Raw genomic sequence first — 14,013 nt, 5'->3', positions numbered from 1 at the left:
TAATCCCTCTATCCTCAGGCTTGCTGACTCTGGAGATTTGGAGATTGCGTGCACTGAAGTAGTGGGTCAGAGATCCTGGAAAAGGAGGCCAGCTCACTGCTGGTCATTCCAAGCATAGAAGAGGGTGTCCAGCAGGCAAGCATAACAAATAAAGGTGAAAAAAGGATAACCCCTCCATGACCCAGTTGTTGTGCAGTCTGTGTAAAGATAGCTTGAGAGACCAATCGCCTCAAACCTTTCGCAAAAAAATAAAGAAAACAAAATATAATTCTGTAGTGTGAGCCAGGTGTCTATTTTCTGTAAATCTCCCGGTTCAAACATTTGGAATCAGATCTTGGGTCTGTATTGGTCTTCTCCTATATCACTGTAATCATGCAAACTCTTTCTTTCTCCTTATGACAGTTTCTGTCATGTTTGTTCATATGTACAGCAAGAGAACCTCATCTGTTCATTTGAATGTGTGTTTCTGTAATGTCACTGATTTGCACATTGTGCCACGAAGGCATAGTACTGTATTTGTCAGAGTAGTTCAGAGTGTGTTTGCATTGTTTCTGCAATCGCACGCTGTGGCCAGTCTGGCACTGCACAGCTGTGCTGGAAGGTTGGAAGAAGACAAGGAAGAGTCTGCTGCACTGCTGCTGTAGATAATCTGTTTATTGATATTCACATCCATATGACTGAGTTTCTCAAAGCACGTCTCAATGTCAAACTGCAGAACATGCAGGGACAGCACGAATGACCTCTTCCACTAAACAAGATACTGTATTTATACCACATCATCTTGCATTTATATGAGTTATATATAATGTGTATATATATAGAAAAATATAAAGTCCAAGCTTTGCACATACATGGCACCTTACAATAATATTTCACATTTAAGGCTGTTTAAGGAAATGTACATCTGTGAAGCCTTTCAAGCAGCACATCAGGACAGACACGTCTCTCCGGATGGGAACTGACATTTTCCATAGAATGCAGAGGTGGAGTTGGGGTAACAGACAGATGGGGTGCTACGTGCACAAGAACCATGTGGGCCAGTGGACTCAAGTATGAATCCCGTGAGCCAGTGAAAAGGCCTGAAGAAGGAGCACTCTCAGGAGAGTAAAGGGAATCCTACAGTGGCACCACGAGTGGTAGTTCTCTAAGGCCAGGGGTGTGATGATTGCTTCCACTCAAAAGCATCGTGCTCCACCAAGCCCTGTACATTGCACTAGCCCTCAGATCCCAGGAGGGGGCCTAACGACACTGCAGTGAAGATGTGTTAATGATCTACCCTGAAGAGCCAAGAGCAGGATTTCTTTCGTAGCCTCACTTCTTTCCTTCCTCAAGGGCATCCTGATATGCACTTTACAGAGCCTCGCAATAAAGTGAACCTCTGCCTCTGTGCGTGATGGACCCAGGCGAAATGGCTCACACACCATGCTTGCTCTTCTAGTTTAAGAACAAGAGAAAGGCTGGAAAGGAGGGGAGACCATTCAGCCCAACTAGCCTGTTTGGTAGTTAAAAGCTAATTGCCTCTTTCTTGAGGGACGCCAAAGCTGTGGCTTCAACCACATGACTGGATAGCTAGTTCCATACTCCCGCAACCCTTTATGTAAAGAAGTGCCTTCCTATTTCCTATTCTGTTTAGAGGCCTGACAAAAAAAAACAACTAATTCTATAGAGCACTTCAGCCTTTACTCACGGGGCAGAGCACAGGTATAGACTCAGGGAAAGGGCCCCGGCCTGGACAATCCCAGCTGCCCTACAGGAACGGGAGAGCGCACTGCCCTGAGAGCAGGGCAGAGGTCTTATAAAGAGGACGACAGCGGGAGAGAGAGCATCGTGGCAAAGCCAGGAGGCTGTGAGACAGAGACGTCAGGGCCGCCCGCCGTTGTAAAGCAGTCCTCATCTTTTGCTGTGAAAAAAGCCCTTATCCTACTGTTTGCTGAAACAAATACTTGCTCCAAAAATTGTACAAATCTTTTGAAAGCAAAAAAAAAATAGGTTTAGAAATAACTCTTCTTTCCTCTTCCTAAAAGGGGCAGGTTAAAAAAGTTCAGAGACTGAAGACTCTTTTCACAAATACCGAATGGTAAAGAAAGTGTAGGGACAAAAACGCTTTGGTAGCGGCTGGTGGCAGCAGGCACAGCAGTGCCCCCTGTAGGTGCCAGTCGGGATTGTTCACAGACAGCTTTTCCGAGCGCAGAAGAACGGATTAATCACTGAACTATTTCCCCGTGCTCAAAGCCGTCACAATCCTGGCTATCCATGCCCCTGCAGAGGTGCGTGTGGTCACCTGCACGCCGGTGCTCCATTAAAGCAGCTGTTTAAGAGGTGACCGTGGAAAAGCTGAAAAGTGTTTACTTTTTTTTTAATCTTACTCCTGGGCCAAACAACAAGGAAGTTATGTCAAAGCACACACATACTGTACATTTACATGAACATGTGATGGTAAACTCAGGTTTTTAAAAATGACTTAGAAACAGGGAGGAGGGGGGTCAGGAAGGTAACAGGCGAGGAGGGGACAGACCGTGAGGCGGGGTGGCAGAACTAAGACAACTGTTGTATATCCCCACGCGGCCCAAACGCCCCTCCCACAATGTCCCACTTAGTGGGCTGCTGTAAGTTTCGTCCTCGTACATGAGAGGGCCCCACCACGGGACCCGGGTTCAGAAACACCCTGCCAGCACTGGTGGCAACGCCCCCTCCACTCACACGGCGGAACTGGACAGCTGTACCCAGCCCACCTCCTTGTAGGCGGCCGTGATGTGCCAGTAGACCACGCCCATCAGCTTGGTCCAGGCCTGCTGCACGTCCTGCGTGAAAGAGTCACTGTATTCCTCTGCGAGCACCTGCAGCATCACTCCGCTCAGGATCTGGGGTACGGAGAGAGGAAGGGAAAGGGGGGCATGGGGAGGGGGGGAGAGAGGCCATCGGAGATGGAGGCGGAGAGGGTGGAAGAACCGAGTGATGGAGAGAGGCAGAGAAGGAAGAAAAAAAGAGATTGGAATTCGCTAAAAAGGAAGAAAAAAACAAGTGCATTGAAAAAAATATAATTATACAGTGCAGGAAGAGCTTTCAATTCAAGCGCTCTTCAAACTTGAGCCTGAGCACTTTCATTTTTCATTAGTTCCCACAGCAACCATTTGCCCGTGCATAGTGCTGCGCACCAGAATAAACTTTGTTTGAACTCAAGAGGAAATCGCTCATTTGCAGGTGCCTTTCCACCAAGATAACATCTCAGAAGAGCTGTGACCGCTAATGTTAACCCCCGAGCGTCACCCTCCCTCTAACCCTGAACCTCAAACCCATGCTGAGCCCAGCCTTTGCGGCTCGGCTGCCCAGGCCTGATGACCCTGGCTCTGACCTCCCTGCTTTCAGCCTCACCTTGAAGTACATGGGCTCCACCTTGTGCTTGAGCGCGTGCGCCCTGCCCACCAGCCCCAGGATGGAGGACACCTTGCCCGGGTCGCTGACGTTCTCCACCACGGTGTTGATGGCGTTCATGACGCGGCGGGCGTGCTTCCGCAGCTGCGGGCTCTGCTCCATCTCCTCGGGGTCCTCCATGTGCCGGAACTGGCTGAAGTACTGCTTGGCCGAAGGGAAGTTCACGAAGAACCTGCCGGAGCCGGGAGCATGACACAAGCCTTCGGAATCAAGGAAGACGTCAACAGAGCAGCACCCGTAGCCTAGTCCGAGATCAGAAAGGAAACACGGATCGGAAGACACATGTGGCCTGGGATCAGGTAGGATACAGGAATTAGAAGACATGTGTGGTCTGGGATCAGGAAGGAAACACGCATCGGAAGACACATGTGGCCTGGGATCAGGTAGGATACAGGAATTAGAAGACATGTGTGGTCTGGGATCAGGAAGGAAACACGGATCGGAAGACTTGTGTGGTCGGGTTCAGGGAGAAAACGGATTGGGAAACACACATGTGAATTAAGAGAAAGTGCGCTCATGACTGGTTGTGGCAGGAAAATATAAGGTCAGAAATATAACATGGCTGGAATGAGGTCCCCCACCCCTCCCCCCCAAAAAGCAGCTGTCAAGCTGTAATCTTTTCACCAGGACCTGAAAAATCCACAGAATATGATGCAGGTATGCAAATTACCAGGATTTCTGAGATACACAGGAACTACTTCGCTCTTACCAAATGTATCAGTGAAATCTGCAAATATTATATTATTCCCTATCATGTGATATGCTCTGAGGCTACACTATAAGAACATGTGAAACAAATGGCAGAAACTGTAGAGTTGCCAGGATCTGCTGGCTGTGAGGAGGGGTGACAGAACTGTACATCACCGTGGCTTAAAGCTGGGGTCTCCTGGGAAATAACCCTCAAGGAGTAGTGAGGGCCCTGTCACAGGCTCAGCTGTCAAAGAACGAGACATTTGCCAGCATAAACAGTTTCTGTGTTTTAGGCAGGACTTAATGTTGTGCACGCCTAAATTACGTGCCTTAGCACCTTTTTAATAATGCTGATGAAAATGTATTCTACCAGTTAGAGGCTTTACATCACAGCTTGTGAAGTTTATTTTCAGTGGGAGTTAGATATCATACAGCACCACTGTGAATAGTGTTCCATAATTATCTGCGATAATCATAAGGACTTTAAGACAGTTACAAACAAGAGAAAGACTTCTAAACCATCTCCTTTATCTGAAGTAGTTACAATACGTACGTAGCCATAAGATTCGTGTATTTTACAGCAATGCTAAATTATTGAAATGTGATTATAGATTTGTCCGAAGCTTATTTTTTTTTATTCTAGAATGTGGCACTGGTTCAGGGTACAGTGTGTCTGCCCAAGAGAAACTCAAGCTCATGTTGCACAGCTGGATTTCTGTGCACTTGCCATGATGTGATTGGCAGGGGTTGGTACCATTCCATGCAGTGTGGTTTCAAAACCCAGTCCCCTGAGAGCTTCTCCCGGAAGGGTTGAACATACGATTCTTTTCAGGTCTGAATGCTTTTCCTCTACGTTCAGCACTGATGACGTCTGCCACTTATGAGCAAGTCTGTGCACAGACAAGTTGTCAGGCCCTGGCAATTAGGAATGAGGGAAACAACTTGTCACTGTCAAGCACCCAGTGGGCAGCCAGGTGACTTGGCTGTCTAGCTTGTTGGTGGCACAGTAAGCAGATTTACTGTGTACGCAAAGAGAGGCAGATTTAGGAGCATGCTTCTGGAATAGGCTTGTTAGGTCTGTTTTGTAACCCCCCTGGGACCTCAAATGTGAATTCCCCCAGAGTTGGCCTTTTGACACCAACTTCCCTTCCTTCCTGATGCACCTTCCCTCTGTGTGGGTCTGTATCGGTATAAAATGTTAGATACTCTTATTGCTGTTATTTCAGGAGTGACTGTAAAAGAGCATCTGATGTGCCTTGTGGGTAAAATGTGGGCTAATGAATTTACGACGATGTGGGCATGTGGAAAATTACCTCCCTGAGAGGCTCTGAAATACGGATTCTCATATGGGGTGGAAAGGGAACAGTTAGCCGTTCATTCTGAGTTCCCATGCTAAGATGCCTTGCTTTGCTATCTGCCCTGGGAATGTCCGCAATTTCCTTTTTAAAAATATTCCCCGATTTCAGCTGCAGAACACCACGTACGGTTCACTACTTCCAGAGCCTAATGTGAACAGGTAGCATCCTTCGAAGACAGAGCACGCCTACTGTAAAGGGCCTGGGCTGATGCAGGCTGGGCTTGTAGGAGGGTGGCAACATCCCTGTATCTGCGCCCTCAGAGAAGCCCAGCTGGGGGTAACCAATCTTCTCGCTTGTTCCCGGACAGTTTCATGGGTCCCTCTTTCACCATTCATTGGAAAAAAAGGCACAGAGAAACAACTGTGGGGGAAAGACTTACTTCATCGCAATGCCCACAGCCACTCTTGCGTGCCCTCTGCTCCCCAGAATCAGCTCTCCCCACCGACACGAGGCTCCCAGCTGCTCCGGTTTCATGCTTTGCATCCCCTTCGGTCTTCACAGTGCCCTGCCCCCTCCCTGCTCGGCCTCTGCTGACCCCTTGCCGCTACAGTGGTGCTGGGCCGAGCGGCGCGGATGACCAGGCCTTTCGCTCTGCCAGGAGGAGCTGCCAGAACCCCAGGCAGCTTCTCTGGAAGGCTGGGGCTCTGAAGTAGGTCTTGAGTTGTTTCTCTGTGTTTCTTTTCAAATGGATGGTAAAAGAGGGACCTGTGGAATTTCCAGAAACAGGCGAGACCCTCGCCTGTCAGTGAGGAACGAGGGGTCCTGCGCTGAGTCATTTTCAGGCGTTAACGGCCCCAGTCCTGGCGGAGCCCTGTTTACCTTAAGCAGCTGATGGTTTATCGAGCCCTGAGCGAACAGCCCAGGGGTTAGACAGACATGTAAGCAGTGCTGTCATTTTTTACTCCGAAGAAGAAAGATTTTTTTTTTTTAATTGTAAACTTGCCCTTTTAACTTGTGAAAATCAGAGAAAAAACACTTGAAAACCTGAAGACAGAACAAAACGGATGTGAAAAAAGCAGCTCAGTGCATAGGGACCCCAGCTCACAAAGGTATGCATGTAGCTGCGTACAAATTGCTTCATTAGTGCAGTGTAGTTAGCATCTTATTAATCCTGTCTCAGTTAATTAAAGTGGATTATACTGGGCGAATCCACTCTGTGCCATCTTGAGTAATTCCGAATGGGAGCTCATGTAAAGATGTAATCTGTGGAGCCCTGCCTTTCCTCACACAGCGGCGTCTGCAGGGACAAGGTTCAAAACAGCCAGGGAGGCCAGTTTCACTGCGGCAGAACGCATGCTGTTCTTCGCTCTGTGGCGCAGGGATAAATATGACATACCTTTCTTAGATTGACATCTAGGACTTATGTTGCTACAATGCATTTGATAGAGGTCCTTTCCTATTTGCCTGGCCCTTGTCCCAGAAGGAAGACGTTTCTTTTGAAGGAGAATGAGGTCGCATTCAAGCAGCTGAATGCCTCAAAGCACCAGAGACACAAGCGTGTAACTCAGTGCATCATGTAGGACGTCTTAGGGCCCGACTGGCGGTGGGGGGGGGGGGGGGGTGGGCTGGACATGGGGCTCCTGAGCTTCCCTTACTATCCTGCTGCCTGCTGCGGCCTCACTGGTGCTCCGATGGGCACGGTGAGGCCCCATGTGAGAAACCGCAGTGTAAACACGCCTGGCAATGAGGAAACGCTCGTAGCAAAGCAGATGAAGTTCTTCAGGCCAGTGTGACATAAACCAGCTTGGCAGGTCCTCCGTGAGGCATCTGGTTAATGTCAGCCCCTCCTGCCAGAGAGCTATGAGCCTGGTCGAGAGCTGCTACCCCTGGCCTCTCTTATTACAGATAAAGAAGATCCGGACAGCTGACAATCTATTAGTGTCTTCTTTCTAATGGAGCGTGACATCTGCAGAGAGCGCTCGATCAGTCAGTTTGTCAGAGGGCACTGCCATGCTCCCCTAGCACAGCTACCAACACTCTCCAGTTTGTTGTGGGGTGCTAAGAGCATGCTGTCGCTATACATGAGGAGATACAAGTAACAGGTTTATTCCCTGCTGAAAAGAGAAGAAAGAAAACACAACGTTTCGGCCGTGGATGCTTCTACCTGAAGAAGGCTCCAAAGCCGAAACGTTGTGTTTTCTTTTTTCTCTTTTCAGCAGGGAATAAACCTGTTACTTGTTCCTTTGCAGCCAATACCTGCTGACGCAGCTACCCCCCATGCCCAACATGCCCTTAATCGAAAACCATTCCCATCATTCATAGGGACAACATGCCCTTAATCGAAAACCATTCCCATCATCCATAGGGACAATATGCCCTTAATTGAAAACCATTCCCATCATTCATAGGGACAACATGCCCTTAATCGAAAACCATTCCCATCATTCATAGGGACAACAAGCCCTTAACCTGAAATGTGAACCTTGCAGTCATATATACTGTAGTCATTTATCTCTCAGCCTGTTTCAAAACAGGTTTTTTGTGACTTAACTTAATTTACATAACTGTCTCCAAGGCACATGTTTGCACCAACAAATGTTTGTGATGAAAATTCCAAATGAATAAATGCAATAATTAGCAAAAGTGTTATTGTCCCGATGATCTTTGTTATATACTACTTACCTACTGTATATACAGCTTTATAAATATATGGGTAAGCTTAAATAGTCCAAGAGTTTGCACAGGGGGCAAGAGCAGAGGCACGGATGAAGGAAGCACATTCAGAGAACAGTGAAGGCAGGACCAGTGTTCCCAGTGTTGCCCTGTGGCTCCCATGTGGCTCGCCTACTGCGAGTGGGAGGGGCCGTGTGAGGCTGTCCGTCAAGCCCAGGCACGTGTGCCGCCGTCAGGCAGAGTTCTGAATCCTTCTGGAATGAGGTACAGCCTTAGAGCTCTGATGAACTGATAAGCCCAATACGCTGCAGACCCATGGATCCACAATATGAACAGGCAGCAGCATGTTAGAGCCTGCAGGGAACACCTCTCGGTTCTCAGAAACAAGACACGCCCAACTTCAGTACGTTAGTGACACTAAAGCATGTGGTTACTCCAGGTTGCCTGCTGGGAGAGGTGTGGGAAATGGAGTGTTTTTAATCTCAGCAGGGGCACTGGCCCTGTGATGGGTCACTGTGATACAATTTGCAAGGACGTCTCGTAAGTCTGTTACTGCAACATCACACTACTCTATACAATATCTTGACTTCACCTTTTATAACTATACACTCTGATAAATGACTTCTAGGATGTGGGGACACCGAAGTGACCCTCGATATACTGTAGTGCCTGTGTGTCTTTGTGCTTGTTGGTGGTGCAGGGGGGTTTTCCATTGAGCAAGGGCACTTGATCTGACTCCACTGTTCCCACTGTTGACTCACTGTGTTTGTACCTATGGCTACACTCACGTTACCTCACATACAGTACGTGAACACAATCTGTTCGAAAGAGCTCCTAGCAAAGCACTGTTCTCCAAACAGCTTCGCCTTCAGACTCCCTCAAACACCCTTTGCGTAGGCACCGTTACCCTGACCGCTTCCGAGACAGGAACTGGGAGGCTGGATAAGAAGATATTGAGCTGTTTGGCCTCACCACTTCAAGAGATAGCCCGCCTGCTAAAATGAGAGGCCTGTTGTCACAGACGTCCTAACCGTGGGGAACAGGAGAGCGGAAAAAGACCCATATGCGTAGCGGCGAGACGGGAAAAAGGCCCGGGCTCATTAGTGCAAAGAGTTCAGGAATGCCGTATAGAAACCTATGCCCTCAGGGAGCGGACGTGGGGCGCCCTGGTGCTAGGCGGGTGCTCAGGACTCCGAACGTCAATGCTGAGCGAGGACAGAGTGCAAGACCCAGAAATATATAGCCCAAGGGAAAGAGAGGGACCGGAAGGACAGCAGACAGGAAACTCTGGCTGCAGAGGGCGTGACACCTGTGCCCTGATTCCTGCAGTGAGACTTTTAAAAGCACAGAGGGGGGAGCCTGGCGAGAGCTGCGGTCAGAATGGCCACACAGGGACAGCGCCATGCCTTTGTCTGCTGCCACTCCCGCCCCCTGAGGATCTGGTTTTCCCCAGGTATTTATGAGAGACGTATTGTGGCACAATAACTCGCTTAGGTGAGGTTCTTGCTTGAGTTTTTAAAACCCCATCCCTTTCAAACTGACATCAATTGTCAAAGTCATTCATCTTATATGGGCTTTTTGTGCTGTAGGGCACCTTGCACCCAACCCCTTGCACTGGCCAGCCCCCGGTGTAAGTCGTGAGATAAATCCTCCACCCTGGGCGGCCTTCCCCAGCACACAGAAGAAGGCCGTGAGAGAGGGGCTGCTCACAGATCTCACTCTTGGCGCTATCCAGATTATCGCTGGAGGAGGGAAAGGGAGACCTGGCACTACCGAATTCCTGTGCCCCAACAGTTAGCTTCTCAGTCCCACTAATCCCCAGATATGCGGAAAAAGACAAGTTGTGGGAGGTAGGCAGTAGCCTATTCCCTGTGAAAGGTTACCATGGCGAATTTGCATGTGCAGTTTTGCCATTGTTTCGCCATGCATTAGCTTTGCTTCCCAAGGGTGTTCAAGGGTTTGTTTCAGGCCTTTCTGGTTTCCTTTACCCTTCTCCCCTGGGCTATTTTACATTTCCCAGCATTGCCACTGTAAGGTTGCATGAGGGACTTTCCTAAGCTGGGGTATGTTCTCTTCCCAGCGTTACTGGGTATGGACACACAAGGAGAAAGGTTGAAGCGCAGCTTGTTTCTTCTTAATTCTTTTGAAATTCACCCCTTCAGCTTGTCCTGCCCCTGCTCCTGTTTCTAACATTGATTTGTCTTGGAGGAACTGTGCCAGCTTGTGCCAAACAGGTTCAGAAACTGCGTGCAGCTTAATCATTCCCCTTCTGGAAACAGGATCCCAACACAGAGACACCTCACAAAATGTGCGGCAATAAATCACTTTCATACAGTGTTGGGCACACAAGGGACACACAGCATAAACTCAGCTGAGAGCTGTAAAGGTTGAGCAAGAGTTAACTTGTCTCATCTTTCTGTGTGAGACGCATGGCTTATAAAACATAATTCTGTAGAAGCGCTGCCTCTCAACGATATCGTAGGCACACCTGCTTCCTGATCGAGCAGCTCCCCGTGTCCTGATTGCGCTGGCTGTGCGAGATGCTCAGCAGAGCAACAGTACAGCTGCTGATGGGACTGAGCGAGGGGGCTGCAAGCTGCTCACAGCTCCACTTTCCACTTTCCCTCACTCCTGCTGATACAGCTGCTGTCTTATTTATGCTCCTCAGACTCCCAGCGTCTCTCTGTGCTGCCATGCTTGTCTCCAGGGAATGGGATTTCAGCCACTCTTAGACTTATTTTTTCTAACAGACAGGAACCTGTTTTTATATTGCAGATCCTTACACATTTTCCCAGGACTCTTATATACTGTAATTTTGTAATATGTAGTTTTTCTACGGAAAACTATATATATATGTCATATTTAAATTTTAAAAGGTGTATTTCAAGAATCACTGTACTGTACCTCACTGGCTATGTACTCAGTCCTGAGCCCGTGTTCTTGCTTAGCTTTGAAACAGCGCAGGAAGAAGATTCCTGGAAATCCCTGCTGGGATCCGGAAATATCCCCCCGTGCCCCGTCTATTACAGAATGCAGAGCAGGAAGAACAACAAGAACCCGGCATGGCAGAAGGCACATCAATTAGTAATGATGGGCTGTGGCAGTGCCCTTTGTGTTGTGCAAAAGAGCACATGCCCGTGATACAGACAGCCACGCCAGCATTGAAAAACTCTGCCCAGTGAAGCTGTGCCCAGGTCAGAAGGTTTCAGGAGGTTTCAGAGCTCTTTCTGGTGGCTCTTTCCACCAGCTCACCTGCCATATATTAGGACTACGCTGCCTGCTGCACAGATTGTATTTTTCTTTGCATTGCTTGCTTCTCTTAGTGCCTGTGCAGGCTCTGATGCGCAGTCACCCACAGGCAGGAGGTAAGTGCGTTCCTAGTGCACTTGTTTGCACCGTGCGCGTGTGGTGCGGTCCGGGACTCTGAGAGGCTACGCTGCACCGGCATGCATTCGACTTCATATAGAGCCAGAAGTACCTGATGAGGACGGAGACCCCCACGTCCTCGCAGTGCTCGTACACCCTGCCCCAGGTGTCCTGGATCATCCCCCGCTCCGCTTCGGAAAGCTGGTCGGCTCTCTCCCGCCTCTCCACCTCTCCTGCTCCCGGCCCTTTCTCCATCAGGAACCCCCCTCCCCAAGTCTCCACTCCCGCTCTCTCAACTTGGGAGGGAAAGAATAACGCAGCCACACAGACGCAGCGCTGGATCCAGGGAACTCCCTCTCTCTCTCTCTCTCTCTCTCTCTCTCTGCCTTTTTTTTGTAAGTCCGTTTTTCCTGCTCTCGCTACCAGATGGTACCCTCACTCTCTGTGTCTCTCCCCCTCTCTCCGTCTTCCTCTCTCTCTCTCTCTGGCTCAGGAGCAGATTGGCTTCTTGTCTCTGCCGCCTCTCTTAAGTTCCCTCCAGCCCCTGTGTCTGTGTGGACCTGCCTGGGGGAGCTGGGAGAGCGCTGTGAGCCGGGAGGGCCCACCCTTCCCATCAGGCACAGCCTCGCGATTTCGCTCCCCTCTCGGCCTGAGACCCCAGGAGGCTGTGATGTCCCCCAGAGCTCCCGAGAGAGAGAGAAAGGGGGTTCTCTGGCATCTGGCTGACACACACTAGCACCCCGACCCCCGCCAGCCACTCGGTGTGGAGGAGGGCTGTATAGTGGCAGACAGACAGACAGACAGACAGACAGACAGACAGACAGGCATCTCTGGAAAGAGACAGAGGATTTAGAGAGCACAAGCACAGAATGGGCGAGAGGCACACTTTGATAGGACCCTGTGTAAGCATTCAGGTCTGATAAGAAAATAACCAGCAGCCTTAACTGTTAGAAGTAAACTGTATGAAGGAACTAATATGCAAATCCCCGATGATTACACATGCACCCCAACTGCAATTGGAAACAATAGAAACATTAAACTTGTGTTAACTGAAACCTAAACCTAAATTGAAACTTGCGGACCTGCTAGTAAAATGCCAGAAGAAGATTATCATCTGCTTTGTTTTAGGATTTGTAGTTTTCTTTTATTTAGAAATGTGCTTACATATATTGATCTTTGAGAGTACTGTTTTCAAACTTGCTATGCAAAGTAAAGCTATTCATCCATGGATTATTCATCCATCCATTTATATGTCTGACTGACAACATTATTTGTAAACAGACCTTCCGCAATTTACTGAAATTCAACAAAGGTTTTTGTATCTCATTGTTGAACAGCAATTAAATCCATCTGATTTTTTTTTCTCCAAAAAACCACTGCTTGTGTTGTAAATAACCTATAGAAAATAATTAAATTGTTAATAATTCAGCTGTATTAAGTATTAACAGAAGAAGATACAACCTTCTGTTAATAACATAATTAATCACTATGTTAGGGTAACACTCTGTATTTCACTGAGTCTCAGTCGTTGGCTCGTGTAAAATATTATACTGAGGTATTTTATACTGTATGTGAGATTGAAATTTCGTCTCTGGATTGTCTTGGCACTAGATATGCAATGAAATTGCTTCAGCATTCCTATAATATTGAAAATGATTATCAGAAATATCACTGCCTGTTTTTTTTTCCTACTGCAAAGTCGATAAACAGCAGCCTGCAGAATCTAAACTAGTCTACGATGACATTTTTATGAAGAGGAATGTTTTGAAACGCCTGACATTCAAATTAGAGTTCTGTCCACAGAGAAATGACAGATCTCAGAGTACCCTGCAACACTCGGCTTTTTAATCTCCTCTGTGTAATTACTGGCTTGGCAGAAAATATTTCTCCGGCTTCAGAGTTTAAAGCCTTTGGAAACTTCCATGGAGCTAAATTAGGTCAAGAAATATGATCTGCCATGGGACAAGAAGTCAATATCAAATCAAATCAATTATAATGTGTGCTGAGAGGTTTGGGCAGAAGACGGCGGTACAGAAAGATAAGTTTCTTAGTTTTCTTTGAGACTAAAGCAAAACAGGGAAGACGCGATAATCTAGGGTTTTGTCCAACACTGTATATATGTAGGTGTTCAAAATATAAGATAACCAGATATTACATTTAATCATCCATAAATACCAGTGTAGTCAATAATAAGGGCTGGCACATATCACTTGTTCAGGCACCATAACACCAAGACCTGATTCCAGTGAAGCACAAATCCCCATTCAGTCCCTACAGCCAGGAACCTCCTGAGGAAACACACCGGTGTGGCCTGGTTTTGCCAACAAATACTACTTACTTGTTACCTCTGCGTGCAGATCAGATGGGAACATTTCTGTGATGAGACGTTTGCTGCACCATCTGTACTTATTCACTCGTACATCACCAGTGACTAGCGAGCAGGAAGGGCCCCATCACGTCACAACTCGAATGCGAGTTTGCGACAACATGGCGACTTACAGTACAGCACTTTCACAAAGTTCACCATTTTGTGCTTAATTCAAAATCTGTCCAT

At 47.9% G+C, this 14,013-nt stretch overlaps 1 protein-coding gene across 1 annotated transcript; it reads right to left on the bottom strand.

Annotated features, from left to right (window-relative positions):
• Positions 1 to 636: 636 nt before the first annotated feature.
• Positions 637 to 12,060, bottom strand: cygb2 (cytoglobin 2). Its single transcript, XM_088600079.1, has 3 exons — positions 11,572 to 12,060; positions 3,373 to 3,604; positions 637 to 2,861 (listed from the first exon to the last, which is right to left on the bottom strand). Exons 1-3 carry the CDS (start codon positions 11,712 to 11,714, stop codon positions 2,697 to 2,699), a joined length of 540 nt encoding a protein of 179 aa, XP_088456205.1. The 5' UTR covers positions 11,715 to 12,060; the 3' UTR covers positions 637 to 2,696.
• Positions 12,061 to 14,013: the final 1,953 nt, after the last annotated feature.

The sequence above is a fragment of the Lepisosteus platostomus genome, chromosome 11 (genome assembly GCF_059453375.1).
Source record: "Lepisosteus platostomus isolate fLepPlt1 chromosome 11, fLepPlt1.hap1, whole genome shotgun sequence".
NCBI classification, from domain to species: Eukaryota; Metazoa; Chordata; class Actinopteri; order Semionotiformes; family Lepisosteidae; genus Lepisosteus; species Lepisosteus platostomus.
Note: the sequence above shows the minus strand (reverse complement) of the source record. Positions and strands in the feature narration are given on the sequence as shown.

Bases quoted from the DNA above. Each gene is read 5' to 3' on its own strand.
- cygb2 (XM_088600079.1), bottom strand. From the start codon at position 11,714: ATGGAGAAAGGGCCGGGAGCAGGAGAGGTGGAGAGGCGGGAGAGAGCC. The intron at 3,605-11,571 runs GTACTTCTGGCT...CGGCTCCGGCAG, and splicing joins GGGGTCTCCGTCCTCATCAG to GTTCTTCGTGAACTTCCCTT. The intron at 2,862-3,372 runs GTGAGGCTGAAA...TCCGTACCCCAG, and splicing joins TGGAGCCCATGTACTTCAAG to ATCCTGAGCGGAGTGATGCT.